This window comes from Saccoglossus kowalevskii, chromosome 12 (genome assembly GCF_978046115.1).
Source record: "Saccoglossus kowalevskii chromosome 12, keSacKowa6.1, whole genome shotgun sequence".
Lineage (NCBI taxonomy): Eukaryota > Metazoa > Hemichordata > Enteropneusta > Harrimaniidae > Saccoglossus > Saccoglossus kowalevskii.
The window spans coordinates 3,888,568-3,912,072 of NC_140652.1; the positions used below are offsets into that span (position 1 = coordinate 3,888,568).

The 23,505-nt window shown below is 39.7% G+C and overlaps 1 protein-coding gene across 1 annotated transcript in view; it reads right to left on the reverse strand.

Annotated features, from left to right (window-relative positions):
* Positions 1–325: 325 nt before the first annotated feature.
* LOC144344189 (uncharacterized) overlaps positions 326–23,505 on the reverse strand; it is a 41,509-nt gene continuing 18,329 nt past the window's right edge. The window contains exons 4-9 of the mRNA XM_085506351.1: positions 22,202–22,363; positions 20,755–20,999; positions 18,590–18,721; positions 15,803–15,959; positions 7,473–7,583; positions 326–4,332 (exon numbers count right to left, since the gene is read on the reverse strand). Of these exons, the coding sequence (XP_085362477.1) occupies positions 4,292–4,332; positions 7,473–7,583; positions 15,803–15,959; positions 18,590–18,721; positions 20,755–20,999; positions 22,202–22,363 (848 nt within the window). The 3' untranslated portion in view covers positions 326–4,291. The remainder of the gene's footprint in view (positions 4,333–7,472; positions 7,584–15,802; positions 15,960–18,589; positions 18,722–20,754; positions 21,000–22,201; positions 22,364–23,505) is intronic.

Sequence of the window (23,505 nt, forward strand, 5' to 3'; positions counted from 1 at the left end):
CAAAACGATGTCTGTGTTGTCAACAAAATCAACTGAGACAACAAAAATGAACTTAATATTATGGACAGCACGAAAATCACTTGAGGTTTGAAAGTACTATGATGTAGATCCAGGTGAAGTACGTTGTTTTCAAACTTGTCACGGTGATAATTGATTGCCATGATATCACCATGTATGATCAATTTGGACTGTCTATTTCTTAACTTAAAAATAAAATAATCCAAGGATTTGGGAGATAAATTAAAAACACATTCTTACCAAACTTTATTTCACTGATTCACATTGAGCGTTTTGAACATGGAAGTTAAAAATACAGACAAATTAATTATTCAAAGAGACCATTGTTTAATATCAATTGAAAATGGTACATGTATATGCTACAGAAAAGATACTGACAAAGCCTACAAATCTGTACAGTGACTTGAGGTAGAGGTCTACTCATTAATGCAAATACCTAGACTTTATTAATTTTGCAATTAACTATGCTTCCAGGAATCATGAGGATATTGACTTAAAAAAGTTGGGGGTCACAAGCTTAATTTTCGAGAAATGGTTGTATTTTAGTGGATAGTGGCCATTTTGACAGAAATATAATGCTTTTACCATAGATTCCTATGGCAGAGATATTATGCCATATCTCAAAATGTGAGCTGGTGACATAGGCAAAAGAATCATATACCGGTATTGTCAATGATGGGCTACTTATTGTTGTCCTAAATTATTTAAAAAATATCGGGACAAGTTTATCAAAATACATCACTGTAACATTCAAAATAATGTTATTTTATGGTGCCATGGCACAATGAACATTGTCATGTGATTTATGACCAACTTTCTCAAAAATTATGAGTAGGCTTCTATCTTAAAGGGTGGTGGTCGTTGTACTGGGCATGTGCAACATTTGTGTTGATAACCATTGATTTTCAAACAATCCAATGCGCTCTTTTCACAAGTATGAATTTTTACCTGGGCACGACGTGCACTACCATTGATGGCACATTTGATACCTTCCTATCACCAAAAGAATTACCTAATTAAAGCCTGGTATCAGTTTGTACTCATTGGTCTGCCCTACAGTCAAAATCATTGTCTTTGTTCATATGAGACATGACATGCATCTCGTGTGTGCACATACATACATGCATGCCACAATGACCACCACCCTTTTAAGAGAGTTGATGTTAGTGAAAGTCAAACATCTCTATTTAATAAAAACAGAAAGTAATCAGAAACTTCACTGGAGGAAACAACCCATTAAATATATATTCTTTTTTGTAATTTGTTGATAAAGGGAATGACTAAACATTCAATGTTATTTACATTTTCCAGGATAGACATCACTGATACAATAAGACATTATATGAACATTCCCAGATTGAATATAAGCATATACATTAAGTTATACACTGCCTGTCCAGACAATCAATTAGTATGCCCTTAATACTGAGTGGTTAAGTACTTAGAGTATTCAATGTTTATGTGAAATGCAGACATAATATCTCCACTCATTTTACTCGCTGTCATTTATTGCATGTACACTCACATATATAATATGTAGAAGCCTGTTTTCTAGGCTCATCCCAATAGAGGAATACTGGCTGTTACTAGTTTTATTGCTTACCATTGCTGTCAATTACTGACACTAATTATGTAATGATTAGAAAATTCAATACCCGGTAGAGAAAGAAATTGGCTTACAAACTCACATATAACTGATCTTGACAATATTTAACCAAAACAAAATAGTGTTTGTAATTGGCAGCAACATAAACTGAGAAAAAGAGTAAAAAATCAAAGAAAGCTTAGAAAGAACTCCCGTGTGCTGAGAGTATTGAAGACACATTAACAATTAATTCAAAATTACATGTACATGAGATATTGATGGAAAAGCTGAAAACTAATTATGTAAATCAGGTAACTAATATGAACAGAACAGAACAAAAAAATTATGAATTATTATGCTAATTAGAGAATTAATATTAATCAAATTTAATCAGGCCTGTCTATTGTCCTAGAGCATTTATGTACCAAATTTTATTCAAATGTGATGATCAGTAATTGAGATATCAGTGTTAATTAATAATGTTAATTAGGTGATTAATAAGCATAAATATTTACCAAAAACTAATTGGGTTTCTGCATAGTTCTTTTTAAAAGTTTCATTAAAATCCAATTTGTGGTTCTTTATATATCAGTGGAACATTATGCAAATTAGGTAATTAATATCCAATTAAAACTAATCAGGTGTCTGCATAATCCTAGAAGATCTATGTAGCTAGTCTCATTGAAATACGATTACTACTTGATATATCAAAAGATGAAAATTAATTAATTATGCAAATTAGGTAATTAATATGTACTCATATTACCCTGAAAACTATCAGGTCTGTGCAGTGTCCTATGACATCCATGTACCAAATTTCATTGAAATGTGATTACTACTTGAAATATCAAAAGCTGAAAATTAATTAATTATGCAAATTAGCTAATTAATATATACTGATATTACCCTAAAACCTATCAGGTCTGTGCAGTGTCCTATGACATCTATGTACCAAATTTCATTGAAATGTGATGATTACTACTTGAAATATCAAAAGCTGAAAATTAATTAATTATGCTAATTAGGTAATTAATATGTACTCTTATTACTCTGAAAACTATCAGGTCTGTGCAGTGTCCTATGACATCTATGTACCAAGTGTCATTGAAATGTGATGATTACTACTTGAAATATCAAAAGCTGAAAATTAAATTATTATGCAAATTAGGTAATTAATATGTACTCATATTACCCTAAAAACTATCAGGTCTGTGCAGTGTCCTATGACATCTATGTACCAAGTGTCATTGAAATGTGATGATTACTACTTGAAATATCAAAAGCTGAAAATTAATTAATTAAGCAAATTAGCTAATTAATATATACTGATATTATCCTAAAAACTATCAGGTTTGTGCAGTGTCCTATGACATCTATGTACCAAGTTTTATTGAAATGTGATGATTAGTACTTGAGATATCAGTGGAAAAGCCGAAAATTGATTAATCATTATGCAAATTAGGTAATTAATATTGCACAGATTTTTACCCAAAACTAATCAAATCTGCGCATTAGTTTGGAGCATCTGTGTGCCAAGTTTCATCAAAATCCAATGAGTGGTTCTTTAGATATCAGTGGAACAGTCATGGAACAGCTAAGAATCAGCTAATTATCATGCAAATTAGGTAATTAATATGCATGGATTTTTACCAAAACCTAATCAAATCTGCGCATTGGCTCAGAGCATCTATGCACCAAGTTTCATCAAAAACTGATGTATGGTTCTTGAGATAGCAGTGGAACAGATGGACACACTAACTGCAAAGACTCCCTTTTTGTGCTTCGCACACGGGAGTCAAAAAGTAAAATTATACAAAGTCTAATTGTATTCTATATGATAAGATTAAAATTACAAAGGTAAAATTATTCCATATGACATTATGAATTATCTCAGAGTATATATATACCAAGTTTCATTGAAATCAGACCAGTGGTTTTGTGATAGCATTAATTTTAGAATTAGGCAGTAGCAATTGGTTTGTTGGTTACCTTATACACAACACATCTTTTCATGTCATATTCAATATAAGTCCCATATCAATGTTTCCCTAGATGAATAAATACCAAAGCATGACTGATATTCTATTAATCAATTAAATTTGAATCACTTCAAAAGCCAAATAGATTAGATTAGAATTTTTTTACAACAAAATAAATAACAATAACGCTTAAAAATGCAGAACCTCAGTTTGACTGTATGAGTACTGCAAAAAATGTTTTCAAAATATCTGGAAAACTCAAGAATATAATTATAATTTTTATTTTTTTAAACATTTTTTTTCCATCAGATTCTGAGAAAACAATAACCAAGTCAATAAAAATTATTTCTGAACTGTGAAATTGTATAAGTTTTACAATAACATAATAAGTGAAGCTTGTCATCACTAGCTCTTCCACTGTCAGATAAACTACATCATCTTTACTCAGAGGTATATCACTATACTCTAAAGTTACAATTTACAGATTGATTCTATATTATAAATGTTGTTAAACTGACTACTGTATTTGCTGTATTTAAAGCATGTCTGCAACAGAGGCGTACATGGACAAAAAAAGCATTTATTGCATTTGCTGAATACTCTTATTTTGACCATAGATAAACCTCTGTCATTTACATAAACACATGTGCAACTAATGGAGCAAATACAGTCTATGGTTTATATAACAGTGTTCCCATTTCACTTCCATCTACCCATCATTCCTCATCTTCATACCATCTTTTGTTGTATCTATAAAAATAATAAAAAAACAAGTCATTGTTAATAACAATGTCAAAGTCCCCATTGGAATTAGGGAAAATGTAATTATGCCAAAAATAAAGTCGTATGCACCAAAAAGCTTAGTTAATAATTTAGAGTGAACATTGGCTGGTCCAGTATCAATAGAAATTAAATTTAATCAATGACTCTTCCAAAATCAAAATATATGGTCAGAAATTAAACAGGATATGCTATTCATACATTTTTTGTATCCAAACTGAATTTCATTTGAACTCGTGTACAGTGATATAGTAGTATGGTCAAAAAGGAAGATTGCAGGCAATTACCAATTTTTTATCTGATTGTCATATATAATTTGAAGAGAAAAAAAATACATGTCAACGATACATTTTGAAAAAAACCAGATGGCTGCCAGTTGGTCATTTTGAATTCGAGCACGAAATGAATCATCATCGACATGTATCTCAACATGTATAATGTTTGTTTCAAATTTAAATGAAAGCCAACAAGATACCACATTTTCAAAAAACAAGATGGATGCCAGTTCGCCATGTTTGATCTGATTATGAAACAAATTGTCATGGACATGTAATCTAAAATGTACAATGTATGCATAAGCATACATAAGATACCACATTTTCAAAAAACAAAATGGCTGCCAGTCGGCCATCTTTGATCCAATCATGAAACAAATCATCATAGACAGGTATCCTAACTTATATAATATATGTACCAAAACTGATGAAGTATGCATAAGATACCACATTTTCATAAAACAAAATGGCCAACATTGATTAAAATAGTCCTGGTCATGTTCGAGAAACAGCTGCTGATACATAACAATGGTGATTTTGCACTTTTTCATCAAAATTGATCATTGGTCAACAGAATTGAATCACAAAAAAAACAAGTCATTGAAAAATGACACAGTCCCCGTTAAGTTCTCTTTGTGCTTGTCATATTAAAGCGGAGAGGTTGTCGCGAGTGTGTTCTTGAAACTTGAGTTCCAAGTGGCGTATACAACAGATTGTTTATTTACATCAAAATGTTTCGTGTCATGGTAATATGGCCAAAATAAAAACAGCCGTTATTCGGCCATCTTTGATCTGATTATGAAACACACTGATGTGTATGATGTATGTGCCAAATACGAATGAAAATGGTACATAAATTGTGAAAATATAGTAGTAAGGCCAAAAAGTCGGATGGCTGTCAATCGGCCATCCTTGACCAGATTTTGAAACAAATTGTCATGGACATGCATCCTAACATGTATAAAGTACATGTATGTGCCAAATTTGAAAACTGACAGAGCACATCCAAGATACCGCATAAAAAAACAAAAACAAGATGCCTGCCAGTCGACCATCTTTGATCCAATTGCGAAATAAATCGTCATGGACATGTATCCTAACATGTATAATCTATGTACCAAGTTTGAATGACAACTGACAAAGCATGTCCAAAATACAACATTTTCAAAAAACAAGATGGCTGCCAGTCGGCCATTTTGAATCGAATCGCTAAACCACTGCATGTGCATATGTCCCACATAAGGTACTAGGCACATGCAAAGAATGAACAGAATCGGTCCACAGGATTCTGAAATATGACTCTGAACAGACTGACGCACAGACAGACAGACAGACACACGGATGGTCAGACAGACAGACTCAGGAACTCACGAACGGTCGGGGACATGTATCCTAACATGTATGATCTATGTACTAATTTTGAATGAAAACTGACAATGCATGTCCAAAATACGACATTTTCAAAAAACAAGATGGCTGCCAGTCGGCCATCTTTGATCCAATTGTGAAATAAATCATCATGGACATGTATCCTAACATGTATAATCTATGTACCAAGTTTGAATGAAAACTGACAAAGCATGTCCAAAATACAACATTTTCAAAAAACAAGATGGCTGCCAGTCGGCCATTTTGAATCGAATCGCTAAACCACTGCATGTGCATATGTCCCACATAAAGTACTAGGCACACGCAAAGAATGAACAGAATCGGTCCAAGGGATTCTGAGATATGACTCCGGACGGACGCACGGACACACAGACGCACGGACGGACGGAGACCGAATTATAAGTCCCCGTTTTCGGACTTTGTCCGAACGGGGACTAAAAATGGTGCTAATGTATCTTCATTTATACTATTGATATGTACTAAGAATAAATTAAATCTGTAAAAGTGTATCTGAGAAAAAGAGGAAAATGTGTTAAAAATCAAAATGGTCGCATGTCATCAAAATTTGTTTGAATCACACATGTGTGATCTCCACACGTACTTTGATCAAAATCGTCTTGGTCATGTGTGAGAAACAGCTGCTGACATGTAACAATGGTGATTTTGTGCTTTTTCATCAAAATTGAACATTGGTTGGCCCGAATTGAATTGAATCACAAAAAAAAAAATGGTATCTTCATATCTACTATGCATGTACTAAGAATAAATTAATCTGTAAAGGTGTATCTGAGAAAAGCAAATTTTATTTCCAAAATGGCCACCATGCATTCAACCATTTTTGGTCTGATTTTTAAATAAAGAAAAAATGCATCTGTAATATATATTGTCTGTGTGTAAAGTTTGAATAAGCTCGGTCAATGACTGTCTGAGATATGACTCTGAACTGACGGATGAACAACAAATTAATAGTTCCCATTTTCGGACGCTGTCTGAACGGGGACCAAAAAACATCATTGAAACTCTTTTTTTAATAATGCATCATAACAAATACTACCTGGTGGACTTGAATATGTTGCTGTTTTTTCAGACAAGCGATTTTGTGCCAGACCATATCGTTTCATGATAGTTTTAGAATTAGGCAGTAGAAATTGGTGATGGTCACCCTTCACCCAATGCTTTATGTTTGTTCAACACAGTTTTCACACAATTGGATTTGGTTGCAGAAAATTGTAACAACTCATTATGATCATCTCTGTCACATTCAATATATAGGTCCCATATCAATGTTTCCCAGACAAATACCAATATATGATTTTCATTTAATATCAGCCCCCTTTACTAGGATTTAAACTTGGGTCAACTATACCACAACACTATCAATGACTGATAAAGCAATCAATATAGAATGGTTATTTACACCAAGTTTAGGCAATTTTTGGTACGTACATTTCTTTTTCTTTTTCTTTGCAGCACTACGTGAGAAATCTGTGGTGTCTATATCACAGGCAGTCGAAAGCCTTCTTTTCTTACAAGGTACAAGATTATGTTGCAATGAATCTGGAATAAAGAAACAAGAAAAACAACGCATGCATGGCACAGTCCCTGTTAGTTATCAAATTTAAAATATATAGTTGGTACATAAATGTCAGACATAATGATCCAGAAGCTGATGTTTGATTATGATGATTTTTTAACATTAACATTTTTGACATTCAATCATCTTCTATATGATCATTAAATGAGTACTTTTACATATTGAGAGATATTGCTCTGGAACAGCATTAATTAAGGTAGAGATGCAGTTTACCTAACAGGTATTTTAATTAGTTAATTAGGAAACCAAGATGACCTCCCTTGTCCACAAAACTATATATTTTCTGAAAGCTTATTGTATGAATTTTAAAATTGTGTTAGTACTTTTTTATGGACACTGTAGTTTGAAATATGCACAAAAATGTGCTTTTTTGGTCAAAATTGATTTAAAAAAAATTAGCTCCTAAACCATGCTTCTGTTTCCTGTCAAAATTGGTTTGTGGGTACATCTGTTTACTATGAAAAAAGTGCCGTCTTGAAAATTGTCTACTAGTTGTCAATTTTGCAGGGCAGCAGCTCAAATTTCACTACTTCAAGTTTATGCATAAATTAACACCCAGGCTAGTTCTCTGTACGATTGTTGTAACACTCTTCAACCAGAAACAATGCCCCGACGGTGTTTTGAAGATAAACACATTGTCAATCATTTGTGAAAATTTCAAAACAAAAGGTCAAAGCGTCTAGGAGCTATTTTTTCTGGGATGTGCACTAAAAAGAAGCTGAGATAATAGCTAATTTGCATAACAATTTACTCAGCTAGAAGTTTGCTAATGCTCATAATTAAAATGGCTGTAACAGTTCCAAATTTAAATGTATTATCGTTTTGTTAAAAGTTAAATATAGTGCATAATATGGAGATCCGGACATTTCTTTTTTTCATCATGTTTCTTTTTTATTATTTATGTACAACCTTGCTAAATCTTGCTAAGCATTCAAAAGAGAGAATGTTTGCACCTGTTATCTATATTTTAAAATCGTCTTTTGAGTATGTTCTACTATTCACAATTCTACAAAATTTTAACAGTCTATAGCCAAGACTGTTTGGATAATAAAAAGCAAAAAAAAAAAAATTTCACTTCCAAGTGCTCACAAACCTGCATCTCTACCTTAAAACAAAATGGCCACCAGTCAGCCATTAAGAATCTGATCTGAAAAACAAATGATTTGAATCAACGACCAATAATGTCTAATGTATGTACCAAGTTTGAATGAAATCCATCCTTAAACGACCAAGATCTGGGTCAGGAATGCCAGAAATGCTTGATTTTGATCATTTTCAGCACAAAAATGGCCACCATTCAGCCATCTTGAACTAAATCGTAAAACAAATTGATATGCATGTGTATAATATTATGTTTGATGTGCATGTGTGAAGTTTGAATGTAATAGGTCCAGGCATGTCTAAGATAATGTCTAAGCATGCACGAACAGAGGTCAATCCATAAGTTTAAAATATATCATGTACAGTTAGAACAGAGCAAAGGTGATTAAATTTAATCTCCAATCATGAAGCAATTAATGTACCAAATGAAGATTTAAAGTATATTTTTTAGAAACAGATTTTGTAACATAATAATGTTACCGGTATATTATTTAGTATTTAGGCGAGGGTTCTTCGAACCCACCTATTCACATAGTTCATACCCACCATCGACTCTGGTCAGTCAAAATGACTATTTTGAACTGTAGGCATTAATCAGCGATTCTGCCGGTGACGGAGAGATAGAATCCAGGTCAGGGGAAGCCCCATGACCTCAAGATTCTTTTACCCCTTACGTCACGAACCCACGTGACCGAGGCCACCTGGCAACGCCACAGGTAGCCATCCATCACTCTGGTTCCTTTCTCTCCGCCTCGAGGACTTAGACCAACGCGACGGAAAGAGTGGGGAGGTTGGGGGGGACCCGGAGTCTATGGTGGGTATGAACTATGTGAATAGGCGGGTTCGAAGAACCCTCGCCTAAATTCACTACGTTCAATTACCCACCATAGACTCCGGTCAGTCAAAATGACTATTTTGAACTGTAGGCAGAGTCAGACACCGATAAGTGGCGGGTTTTTCCGAGCAAACAGAAAAAAAAGGAGAATGATGAAAGACTTTCCCCCAGTCCGGGATGAAAAATAAACCCAAAGACCTAAGTTAAGACCCAAGAAGGGTGGTGTCTTACCTTGCCTGTGCTGTCCCAGAAGCAAGAAGCCAATGCTGCTGTGGTGACAGGGTTCGGTGTGCCCGAGAAAGCTAGACCCAAGCCGAACTCGGGGGTGATAAGCTTGAAGTAGGACCGAAACAGTTCGCATGAGGGCGTAGGTCGACAGAAGCGAAACCTGGGAGCTTCCAGGAAGTGCTAGTGGAACAAACAATCTGCCCGCAAAAATGCAGAGACTGACTTATCGCCTATGCGCAGAGGCCCCTGCAGTCGTTCGGGCTGGGTCAGCAAACAAGGCCTGACCCGCTACGACGGGGCCTAACCTGAAGAGACCCTGCTCAATAGATTGGGTGTCTCCTAGGTAGTAGTTGATGAAGACGTTCTGCGTTCTCCAGAAGCCTGCCCTCAGAATGTGTTTGAGAGGGGGGCACCTGACGCTAGCGCTAGTGAGTTAGCAATCGCACAGACCTCATGTTCTTGTACTTGGTGTTTCTGCAAGGTCTGTGTTGAGGAGGATAGTGTATTATAGACCTCCAGTACAGTCGCAGTAATCTACCTGGGGATGGAAGTCGGGGAAACCGGCTTATCCCGCTTGTCAGGGCCGTAACACAAAAACATGTGTTTGGTTCCCCGTCTAGAAAACCTGGTACGGTTCTCGTAGCAACTCAGCGCTCGGACCGGGCAGAGAAGCAACTCCTCCTGATCTTCCGGACTGACAATATTTGCCAGCCGGGGGATGACAATCGGTTGAGGATCGTGTCCTGGGATTTCGTTCTTGGCGAGAACCCGATTCGTGTCTTAGTACAACTTGATCGCCCATAAAAGCGGCACAACCGTCCGCAAAGGATAGTGCGCGCCTAGCTTTGACCGGCGCCTACCTGAGGCGAGGGCCAGTAGGAAGACTATTTTCCACCTCAAAAAATTGAGTGGTGCTGATTGGAGAGGCTTAAAAGGCGGTCTGCTTAGAGCGGACAACACAGCCGACAAGTCCCAGTTGGGCAGTTCCCTTGCATGGGGTCTCAGCGTCTGGAAAGCAGTAAATAGTCTCCTAATAGTAGGACAATCGGTTAGTCTTGTTCCCGTACGTTTGAATGGTGGGGCACAAGGCCGACCTGTAGCCAACGATCGCTGCGTAGGACAAACCCACTTCGTCAAACAGGTGGACGAAGGAGCCTGCTACCTGGCCAATAGAGGGATGGTATCGATCAATCTCCCTTCCGCTACGCTAACCAGTGTATGCTCGCAGCCTAGAAATGTAGGCTGCATTGGTGGAATCCCAGTTCGCCCTGGCCAGGACGTTGGCAGCCCGCTCAGATAAAGCTTTCGTATGGGCGGGTCTAATGAGAGCCTCTATGCGGGTAAGTGATACCCGCTGGGCTCGTGGTAGTGCGTCGTCTGGTTGGGACGGCATGTCCGGTAAGTCTGGAAGCACTGCTGGTGTTTCGACTATCGTTTACGACAGAAGTGGAAACTAGGCCCTGTTCGGCCAATTGGGTGCAACCAATGATAATATGCAGGTGTGCACCTGTTGAAGTCTTCTCCGGTGCCCGGTGGACTAGCGGGAAGGGAGGAAAAGCGTACACAACTAAGTGGATCCGGGGGATAGCAAAGCGACCCTGGCCCAGGCTCCTGGAGTCAGCAGGAGTGTTACGTACGTCGGGAGCTTGGTGTTCTGGGGTGCGGCAAACGGTCTAACCTTGGACCGTCCACAGCCGAAACAGCCTGGAGGCTACCCACTGGGGTATCAGCCACTCCGTGTTCTGGAGACGGAGTCGCCCTGAAAGGGCGTCGCCAGACTGTTCCTCACCCCTGGAAGGTGGTGTGCGGTTAGCTCCCCATTGTATTCCAGGCACCAAAGGAGGATTTTGCTCCGCTAGGACTGACAACGATGGGGAATGCGTCCCCCCCTCCTTCTTGAAGAAGACCACCGCTGCGTTGTCTGTGCGGAGCAGGACTCTGTGGTCTCGAACTACGGGTAGAAAGCGTGGTAGTGCTAATTGTACACTGCTCACAGTTCGAGCCGGTTGATATGGTGGTCCCAAAACTATGCGGGAGCCATATCCTTGGGCTTGTTCGTCCAATAGATGCGCTCCCCAACCCTGGGGGGAGGCATTTGTTACCAGAGTCATACCTGCGGCGAGCGGGTCCAAGTGGGCCCCTCTGCCCGAGGTTGGTCAGTGACGACCACCAGGGCAGGGCTTCCTTCACTTGGTCCGAGATCGAAACCCGCCTATCTAGTTCCCATAGAAGAGCTCGGCGTTATAACAAGTGTTATACGGGCGGCTGCGTAGTGCGGCCTGGGGAACGACCCTTCGAACCGAGGTCATCATTCCGATGATCCGCATTAGTTCACGGAGGGACACCGAGGGAACGCTGACTAGGCATTCGGCTAGGCTGCTTAGCGCTAAGCAATATGCTTGAAATAGCTAAGCCAAGCTTACCTCTGTGTCAAAACTCCATGCCCAGGGACACCAACTGTGCGTTGGCTCGAGGTGGGACTTGTCGATTTACTAACGAGCCCAGCTGGTGAAGTAAATCCTGTGTTAGCCTGATGCGTTTGGCTATTACCCCTTGCCCGGGTTGTTGGTAACCAGTAGTCTGGGTACAGATTGAGGTGTACCGACATCTGGTGAAGCAGCAGCACTACCTGTTTCATCCCTCTGGTGAACACGTAGGGCGCTGTGCCTAACTCGAACGGAGGGGGGGCACCGAAGTTCGAATACTTGGCCCAGCTGGGCGATTCGAAGGAGATGGCAACTCGCTAGGTGCATCGGTACGTGCAGGTAGGCCCCGCTTAAATCTAGCGGGGCTAGCCAGTCAAAACGGTGGATGGAGAGAAGAACCCTGAATGGTGTCTCCATGTGGAACCGATCGAGGGGCACGTACTGATTCAGTCTGTCTAGGTCCAAAACTGGACGCCTGCCACTTGTAGATTTGGTACTACGAACACATTTGGGTAGAAGCCTTGACTTAGTTCTGGCTGATGTACCCTGTGTATGGCGTCTTTCCCCAGCAAACTGCTACTTCCTGTCTGATTGCTTCCGCCTTGCGGGAGTCCCCTGGCAGTGCCCAACAGAGGAGACACTGACGGGGGGAAGTGGAGATTTCAGCGGTATGCCGTAAATGGATGTCACCACCTGGGAAGGTCCAGGGGTCGGTCACCCGCCGTCTCCAAACCGGACTACACCGGCGCAATCTGTGTACGACAGGGATGTGTGGCCATGTGTTCGGCAGTTGCAAGGGGGGAGGGTGCTCCCTTCCCCCATGAGGCGAGTTCCCCAAGGCCTGAAGTAGTCACTAAGTTGTGACCTGGCCACTCACCGAACACATGCCTGTCTCCCCCGGTTGCAGAGGTGAGCGTCAAACATGCTTGCCTCCTGGCTGACTCTGGCTAGCGGGCAACGCCCTAGGGCGTTGTGTTTTCTGTGCTTGGGGTGCCCTCCGCTTGCCCATGGCAGGACCAACTGACTAGCGGATTCAATCTGAACCCTCTGATTCATTGCACTCCGAAGCTCCGAGACTGTACCCACCATTCCCTGAACAAAGAGGGTGGAGGGTATCCAGTCTGTGTCACTGAGGTGGGGACGTACCCCGGCTCAGCTTGTCGGCGAAAACACATGTGTCTAAGGCCGCGTCTCGTAGCACAGTAGTGGCCCTGGCCAAGCGAGCCAGGCAACACTAGGGGGTGTCGCACGTAGATGTGCGGTGGCCCACCAGTAAAAATGTCGCCTAGTCTAGGAGGCTGGTTCGTTCTGCCTCCAAGGTCACCAGAGTGCTGGGCACGCATAATAATGCGCTCAAGCAACTCTGCCCTCAGGGCTAGATGGGTCGTCCTCAATTGGCAAAGACACCCATGGAACGCGGCTATCCCCCTTTGCCCGGTTTGCCAAATTCATGGTACCGGGGTCTGGGGAAGGAGCCTTGGAATCCGGTTGGGGGTGTTTTGGTCTCATCCCACGCTATGGGGTCTGATCCCGAAATACACCGACCGGGTAGCGTTTGGTCCAGTGGAAAATGTTGCCTAACGTTATCCCCACCCGGGGGCCTTAAGCATTACATCCTCCGCGGCTGACCAACGCTGCCCATCAACACCGTTTGCATGCTCTGCGCCCCACTCCGCACTCAGACGGACAGGGGAGAGATGTGCCGACGGGGTTGCTTTGGATCCCGACGCCCGTGATCCCATAAGCGTTGAAGCAACCTTAGGTGGTCGCTTTAGGATCAAGGGTGGGGGTATATACATCGTATCACTGGGATCGATGATACTCCGCCTCACCCCAAAAGCGTGGCTCACCGAGTCATATAGATGGAAGACTCTGAGGGACCGCCCGGAGTACCGGCTGTATCCAACGCGAGTGAACTGCGTCTTCTCTAACTTAAAATATGTGAGAGGGAGCGTGTTCGACTGTGCGTCTCATGACAGGGTCGGTTCCCTCTGGGGACGCCCGTGGGCCGGTAAGAAAGGAGTCAAAACCCACAGCGGGGACCGGACACAAGGATAAATTCGTTACCGTTGTACTGTTACCGCGTGACGAACCCTAGCTGGCTGAAAGTGGGGGGGGGGGGTCAACACGTGCCCTGCCCTGAAAGCCCTGCCCCGAGATCGGAGACTTGGCTGCCAGCACCCCGTTGGCATTCAGTGCCCGCGGATCCAGAGAAGGACCGGTGCAATTAGCCTGAGCCTTGGCCACCCCCCAAAATAGTGGGAGAGCCGTGACTGGGAACGGGGGTTCCCCGGAAGAGACGTGTTTGAATGCAAACATGCTTTCGTGTCTCTTCCTGCTTGCCCACCGAGGGGACACAGTGGAGACAGCTCGCTCCGACTGCGTCTGATCTACCCGGCCTGCCAGGGACGCAATTGCCCCGACAGTCCTTCGACCAAAGCCCTCAACTCGGAGGCAAACCCGGTGCCGTGCAAGGAAGGGTCCACAAAGAGACCCGCAACGGGCCCCATAGGAGGAAAGCCTCCAGGGGAACAGCCTCGCTGCAGCCGGTAAAATCGGGTAAACCACCGCCTGAAAAAAACAGACTGTGAGGATGCCCTCCGATCAGCGGAGGAGACCGAGAAAAATATCGGTACCTCCACCGTCGGGCCTCTTACTCGACGTCCCGGTACATGAAGTACCGGTAGCCGAGCGTGAGGACTTTCCACTCATGCAAAACACGCAACTCACTTTAACCGATTTGTTTACTGGACGCGCGACCTTGTTGTGACGCGGTCATGCAGTCTCAGCGATCTTGATGGCTCTGAAAGAAAATCTCAGGCCTCAGAACTCCAGTGAAAAAAACACGCTTTCACGCAAAAACCCCGAAAGCCGCACGTAGCTACGACAAAGTATCTCGGATGCGGTTTCTATGCTGGTAAATTCTGAATATAACCACTGCACGGTCGACTCGAAACACGAGGAGACCGGAAAGAAAAACGGCAGCGAGCCCTGGTGCTGTCATTACACCTATATATTGCTAAATACATTAAAAATAAAAGACGACATGCATGAGGGAAACGAATTACAGTTGTAAAGGGTGCCGCCATGAAATCAACATGTGACTACGTAGTGGCGCCGGATTTTGATTTCTTTGCTGTGAAAAATACTACACACAAAGGGGAAAACGACACGAGGGTAAAAAAAGACAAGGAAAACTTGTCCTACCAGCTACCATGTCGGATGCCGAGCAGCGGCAACAACCCAAGCTATAAATCCGGACAGGAAAAAAAAGCAGGCGATCCAGCAGAGCTCGCTAAATTTCATCTCCACTCGAGGCGGAGAGAAATTAAGAGTGATGGACGGCTACCTGTGGCGTTGCCAGGTGGCCTCGGTCACGTGGGTTCGTGACGCAAGGGGTAAAAGAATCTTGAGGTCATGGGGCTTCCCCTGACCTGGATTCTATCTCTCTGTCACCGGCAGAATCGCTGATTAATGCCTACAGTTCAAAATAGTCATTTTGACTGACCGGAGTCTATGGTGGGTAATTGAACGTAGTGAATTTAGTTCAGCATCAGTATAGCAACTCAGTGATACAAGATAAATTACTTACCATCCAACCCTGTTGAATCAGTCCATGGGTGTGGGGATATCTTGACATATGCCTCATAACTTAGTCCATACAGTTCCACTTTTCTCTCAAATTGTTGCATTAATTGTTCCTTGAAATCAGTTGGAACTTCAGTGCATTCACCTGGGCGCAACAAAATCTATAGGATGAAATACTAGCATATGTTTTAGCTGTTTTCACAGTGTCATATTGAATGTCAATAATACAAATAATACTTACCGGTAGTCTTCATTCAGCTAAATGTGTGTCTATCTGGTTGAAGTCAGTTATATTTACAAATTATTGTTCACAATTCTATAGACCTTCTCTAACTGGCTTTGCTATTCTCACCCCCAAGATATACATAGTGTCAGAGAGTTTTTGCTCATTTTTAACAAATCTAAAAATTGTTTTACTTTGCTTGTGTACTATGTTTGCATTTAAAGTTTTGAATGGGAACACAGTGTATTAACTGACATTTATTTTTTTATTTACATTTTTACCATTTGAACCATCATCACTTACTGATCTGACTATGTTGCGTAGTTTGTTCTTGTGGATTGTTGTTAGTCGTTTGATTTGTCTTCTTGGGTTTGTGTATTTCCCTACCGGTATATGAATTTTGCACAAAAAACAACGGTTTAATAGCTATGTTATTTTCTTTGCAGTATATCAAGAGAATCGAAAAACCACAACAACCTGTCAGTCAAATGTAGACATGTATTACATCAAAATGAACACTAAATACAGCCACTGTTCCCTTTAATTTTTTGGAATCTTGAAAATACTCCCCTTGAAATGTTTTTTCTGCATACAAAATGCATGGAAAGTTTCTCAAAAGACAAAATTTCACTGAGAAACTACAATTGAATCTGAGAAAATTGTGCGAAAATAAGGCTTAGAGGGAACACTGAATACAGCTATTCTGAACTGCTTTTGAATCATTGATCAGCATGAGTGATCGATGTAACCATGGTTCCCATCTATATTATCACTATCAATACAAGTAAAATGCTCACATGAATGCTGTATAGTTTGTGACTGTGTCTTTGTGCACAGTAGCATGAACAGTGCTGCAATCAATGACATGCTGAAAAACAAGTCTATTCTGGTCTAGGACCATTGTCAAATTTTAGAGAGTTAACCAATATTTATACGGGAGACGTTCCAGTAAGGAATTGTTGAAATTTTTCGCAAATCAAAATCTTTGCGAGTTGTCCTGCGAGTCGCCAAAAGTCGAATGAAAGTATTCTGCTAGTCGAGTCAAGTCACTTTGCGAGTTTTCCTACGAGTCGCCAAAAGTCGAATGAAGGCAATCACAAACAAGAATAGACAATGAATTAACACCTCTGTTTTCCCCGACGCTGGCGAACTTTTCACCACGCTAACACAAAAATCTTTTGTCTTCTACCGACTTCCTGTTCGGTCCGTCTTTTCAGTCTGTGCGTACCGTTGACTCGTAGGAAAACTTGAAAAGTGCGCTTGACTCGACTAGCAGAATGCCTTCATTCGACTTTTGGCGACTCGCAGGACACATCGCAAAGTGGCTTGACTCGACTCGCAGAATGCCTTCATTCGACTTTTGGCGACTCGCAGGACACATCGCAAAGTGGCATGACTCGACTCGCAGAATGCCTTCATGCGACTTTTGGCGACTCGCAGGACACATCGCAAAGTGGCTTGACTCGACTCGCAGAATGCCTTCATTCGACTTTTGGCGACTCGCAGGACACATCGCAAAGTGGCATGACTCGACTCGCAGAATGCCTTCATTCGACTTTTGGCGACTCGCAGGACACATCGCAAAGTGGCTTGACTCGACTCGCAGAATGCCTTCATTCGACTTTTGGCGACTCGCAGGACACATCGCAAAGTGGCATGACTCGACTCGCAGAATGCCTTCATTCGACTTTTGGCGACTCGCAGGACACATCGCAAAGTGGCTTGACTCGACTCGCAGAATGCCTTCATTCGACTTTTGGCGACTCGCAGGACACATCGCAAAGTGGCTTGACTCGACTCGCAGAATGCCTTCATGCAACTTTTGGCGACTACCAGGACAACTCGCAAAGTACCTCTAGAGATACCCATACATACCTCGCTACGCAATGCAGTTGTGTTTGTTTTTATTTGAAACTTCATTTAGAATTTACTCTTATGTTACTAATAAAACTAAAAAAAATTAACTACCGGTCACTGGTAGCATAGTGGTTGTCGCATCAGACTCATGATCGGTAGACCCAAGTTCTGAACATCAAAAGGGTTGACCCCCTACCCTAGGTGAGAGTGCAACAGAGTCAATGGGAAGGCCAATTCCACTGGCCGAGATTCATTCACTAATGAATGCGATTTGTGGGAACCTTGGTTCAACCAAGGATAGCGCATTAAACTGCCATTTAATAGGAAGATGGCCGCACAGCCCTGTCATGTAGTCCCAAACATGAATATGACTTCTGTGGCAAAAATGCACTATGTGTCAGCAGTAACAGTTGCAATTTGCACATACAAAAAAAAAATCAGGATACAACAGTGACATTCAATGTCAGGAATGAAATCTCCCAGTGAGATTTTTTGGATGGGAAAATTTACGGCAAATCCGGTAATAAAATGTTTGACTATAGCTCAAAAAAATATTTGGAATGAAAGCTGGTATAGTCAAAAATATTTCTAATGATGCATATTTGTAGTGACTGGAAATGTGTTAACATTAATTGAACCGTTTTCTTAAAACATAATATCACATGCATGAAAACATCAATGCCTGTTTTTTACTGAACAATTAATGGCTACCTTTTTTGCTGAAGCACTTGACAAAATCTGACTCTTTTCATATTCATGTATGGATTCTTCAACCTCATTTGGTAAATCCTCCATACAGTACGTTATGGGATTGCCATACTCAGAAAAAAAACCAATGCTTTCCTGTAAAGTGGGAAAAAACAAAAAAGATACCAGACATCATTTAATAACATTCATCGTGCAGGGATTGCATTTCATTAGTGTATTCTCACCATAGAATACAGTACAGTATTCTCACCATAGAATACAGTACAGTATTATCACCATAGAATACAGTACAGTATTATCACCATAGAATACAGTACAGTATTATCACTATAGAATACAGTACAATATTATCACCATAGAATACAGTACAGTATTATCACCATAGAATACAGTACAATATTCTCACCATAGAATACAGTACAATATTATCACCATAGAATACAGTATAATATTATCACCATAGAATACAGTATTATCACCATAGAATAAAGTAGTGTATTATCACCATAGAATAAAGTAGTGTATTCTCACCATAGAATACAGTACAATATTATCACCATAGAATACAGTATTATCACCATAGAATACACTACAATATTATCACCATAGAATACAGTACAATATTATCACCATAGAATAAAGTAGTGTATTATCACCATAGAATACAGTACAATATTATCACCATAGAATACAGTACAATATTATCACCATAGAATACAGTATTATCACCATAGAATAAAGTAGTGTATTCTCACCATAGAATACAGTACAATATTATCACCATAGAATACAGTACAATATTATCACCATAGAATACAGTATTATCACCACAGAATAAAGTAGTGTATTCTCACCATAGAATACAGTACAATATTATCACCATAGAATACAGTAACAATATTATCACCATAGAATACAGTACAATATTATCACCATAGAATACAGTATTATCACCATGGAATAAAGTAGTGTATTCTCACCATAGAATACATCAGTGTAATCTCGCTATAGAGTACAGTTATATATTTTTACCATATATAATCCTTTTGCCGAATTACACTGAATTTTTACAATCACTCTTTTCATATTCATGTATGGATTCTTCAACCTCATTTGGTAAATCCTCCATACAGTACGTTATGGGATTCCCATACTCAGAAAAAAAACCAATGCTTTCCTGTAAAGTGGGAAAAAACAAAAAAGATACCAGACATCATTTAATAACATTCATCGTGCAGGGATTGCATTTCATTAGTGTATTCTCACCATAGAATACAGTACAGTATTCTCACCATAGAATACAGTACAGTATTATCACCATAGAATACAGTACAGTATTATCACCATAGAATACAGTACAGTATTATCACCATAGAATACAGTACAATATTATCACCATAGAATACAGTACAGTATTATCACCATAGAATACAGTACAATATTCTCACCATAGAATACAGTACAATATTATCACCATAGAATACAGTATAATATTATCACCATAGAATACAGTATTATCACCATAGAATAAAGTAGTGTATTCTCACCATAGAAATTATACAGTACAATATTATCACCATAGAATACAGTATTATCACCATAGAATACACTACAATATTATCACCATAGAATACAGTACAATATTATCACCATAGAATAAAGTAGTGTATTATCACCATAGAATACAGTACAATATTATCACCATAGAATACAGTACAATATTATCACCATAGAATACAGTATTATCACCATAGAATAAAGTAGTGTATTCTCACCATAGAATACAGTACAATATTATCACCATAGAATACAGTACAATATTATCACCATAGAATACAGTATTATCACCACAGAATAAAGTAGTGTATTCTCACCATAGAATACAGTACAATATTATCACCATAGAATACAGTAACAATATTATCACCATAGAATACAGTACAATATTATCACCATAGAATACAGTATTATCACCATGGAATAAAGTAGTGTATTCTCACCATAGAATACATCAGTGTAATCTCGCTATAGAGTACAGTTATATATTTTTACCATATATAATCCTTTTGCCGAATTACACTGAATTTTTACAATCATTCCCAATAATCTATGCAAGTTATATAACAGAGCAGCATAGTGAATGTATTAAAACATGTTTAAGTTCTTACCGAACTAGCATAATCACTGGATACTGAATGTGGGATGTATGAAGTATCAGTATCTGGTTTACAATAACTTGAAGTGGAAGGCACAGAAGTATCCGATAATGGCAATGATCTCACTCTAGAGGAAGATTCCACAGCATCTGGTTTACCATAACTTGAAGTTGAAGACACAGAAGTATCTGATAATGGTAATGATGTACTACTTGAACCTGTATAGGGTGCTGTACATGTTGCTTGTCCAGTATGATCTACAAATCGAAAGCAAGTATATGATTTGAAGTATTTTGAGACTATACAGAGATGAGCTCATTGATTGAACTTTGATTGTTACAGGGCAACAAGTACAGCAAACCCGTGTACAGTGACAACCTATATTTACTTTGCCGTAAAGGTCCCGTCACACCATGACGTTCTGGCTAGCGTTCTCTGGCGTTTGAGGAAACATTGGTAGTTGCCCAAAGTCGCTGGGACAGCGCCAGAAGAGCGCCGTGAGAACGCTAGTGAACGTCGTAATTGTTGCTGATCGTCGGGAATCAGCTGATCCAAAAAAAAAAATTAATTAATTATGCAAATTAGGTAATTAATATATACTGATTTTACCCTAAAAACTATCAGGTCTGTGCAGTATCCTATGACATCTATGTACTAAATTTCATTGAAATGTGATGATTAGTACTTGAGATATCAAAAGCTGAAATATAATTAATTTTGCAAATAAGCCAATTACCATGCACAGATTTTTACCTAAAACTAATCAAATCCGCGCATTAGTTCTGAGCATCTATGTATCAAGTTTCATCGAAATTTGATTAGTGGTTCTTGAGATATTGTGAACAAAAAGTGACATACATACATACAGACATACAGACAGGGTAGTTACAAAAACTCCCTTTTGTGCTTCGCACACAGGAGTCAAAAACTTGCAGGCTTATGTATTTATATACAGCCATATTGTGTAACAGCTAAATTTTAGAAAACTAGATAAAAAAGATTACCGGTAAGCTGCATTATTAAATACAACTCTTTGATCGAAGAGTAAAATTTGTCAAAGCCAAATTAATTGACCTCTTGGCAGTGACATGCATCAATTACACTGCCTATAAAGGTAAATAGTTGCAAAGGATATTATGCCATGCCATATTTGTGCCGAACATGGACTAAAAAACATGCAGAATGTAGTTAATTATTACGCCAATTATCTACCAGTACCGGTAATTAATATGCTCAGATTGCTGGTATCAAAATCCAATCAGGTCTGGAATTGCATCTTAATTGCATCTTAATTCAAACAGTTCTTGAGATATTGTGGAACAATAATCAACATATCTATCTATCCACACATGCTCTGCACAAGGGAGCAAAAATGAAATTTGTCAGTGTTGTTAACTTTTGGTGATGAGATCATTTTTATGTAATGTGGACATTGAAATTGATCACACAAAATACATACCAGCTTTTGCTATACTTTCTTCATGATTATTTTGCCAGTGTTTCTCAAAAATATTCTTTCTAGCAAATGGTTGCCTACCAGGACAATAAGGGCAATGGTAGTGTGCATGATCATGTGTCTTGTTGTTAAGGCAACGCAAATGACATCCACAAACTATACGACCTGTAAGAATGTAGACACCGTATTAATATAATTGAAATGGTGAAACATTTACTTAGACTGTCAACAGTTATCAGGCCTAATAAAGGGTCACTTATTTTCAAATGCCGTAGGTGTTTTAACGAAATGCCGAAGGCATTTCAAGCGAGGGATGTAAGGCCCGAGAGACTGTTATAGCATGTAACAGCCTCATGTGGCATTACCTGGAAATTGCCCGGTGACGTTCCTGCTGAGACTTGTCACTCAAACTACGTCATACACCGATCAACCAATCATGAGCGAAACGGGTCACCAATAAACAGGAAGTAGTAGTAGTTTGAGTGACAAGTCTCAACAGGAACATCAACAGGCAATTTCCACGTAATGCTGCATGAGGGCATTACAAGCTATAAGAGTCTCTTGGGCCTTACCGGTACATCCCTCGCTTGAAATGCCTTCAGCATTTCGTTAAAACACCTACGGCGTTTGAAAATAAGTGACTCTTTATTAGGCCCGAGAACTGTTGACAGTCAAACATTTATTATACAAGTTTACAAGACACTTCGCGTGTCTTTCGAGGTCAGTAATATTTACAAAAATTTTTGTTCACTATTTTAAAAACTGGCTTGGCAATTCCCACCACCAATTAGACAATGTCACAGCATTTCGGCTACTTTCCCAACAAATTCAACATCACTCGATAATTTTGTTTACTTTACATTCATAGTATGATTCAAGTTACATTTGAGGTTTTGATGATTTTAATGCATACATGGATTATTTTTCCATGTCTTAATATTGCATTTTTTCGATCTGTGTAACTCCATGTGGAAATCCTAATAAGATTTAAAGTTCAGTTCACAACTGACGGTTTTTCAATACTAGAGGTTGTGAACTTGTTCATGGAGACTGCAAACTGCAATTTTTTTTTATAAATATTGTATTCACTGACATTTATTCTGTATTTACATTTGCCATGAGTTCCACAGTATATTTTTCTTACTGGTTTGACTAAAGTGACTGTGTAGTGTACTCGGCAGTTGTTGTTTTTTTGTGTTGTCGATGTTGTCAGTTGTTTGTTTTGTGTTATTACCCAGACTACTAATACAGTAGTCTGAGGTTCTCGGTTAAATAGGTATATTATTTCCACTTTGCAGTATATTGTA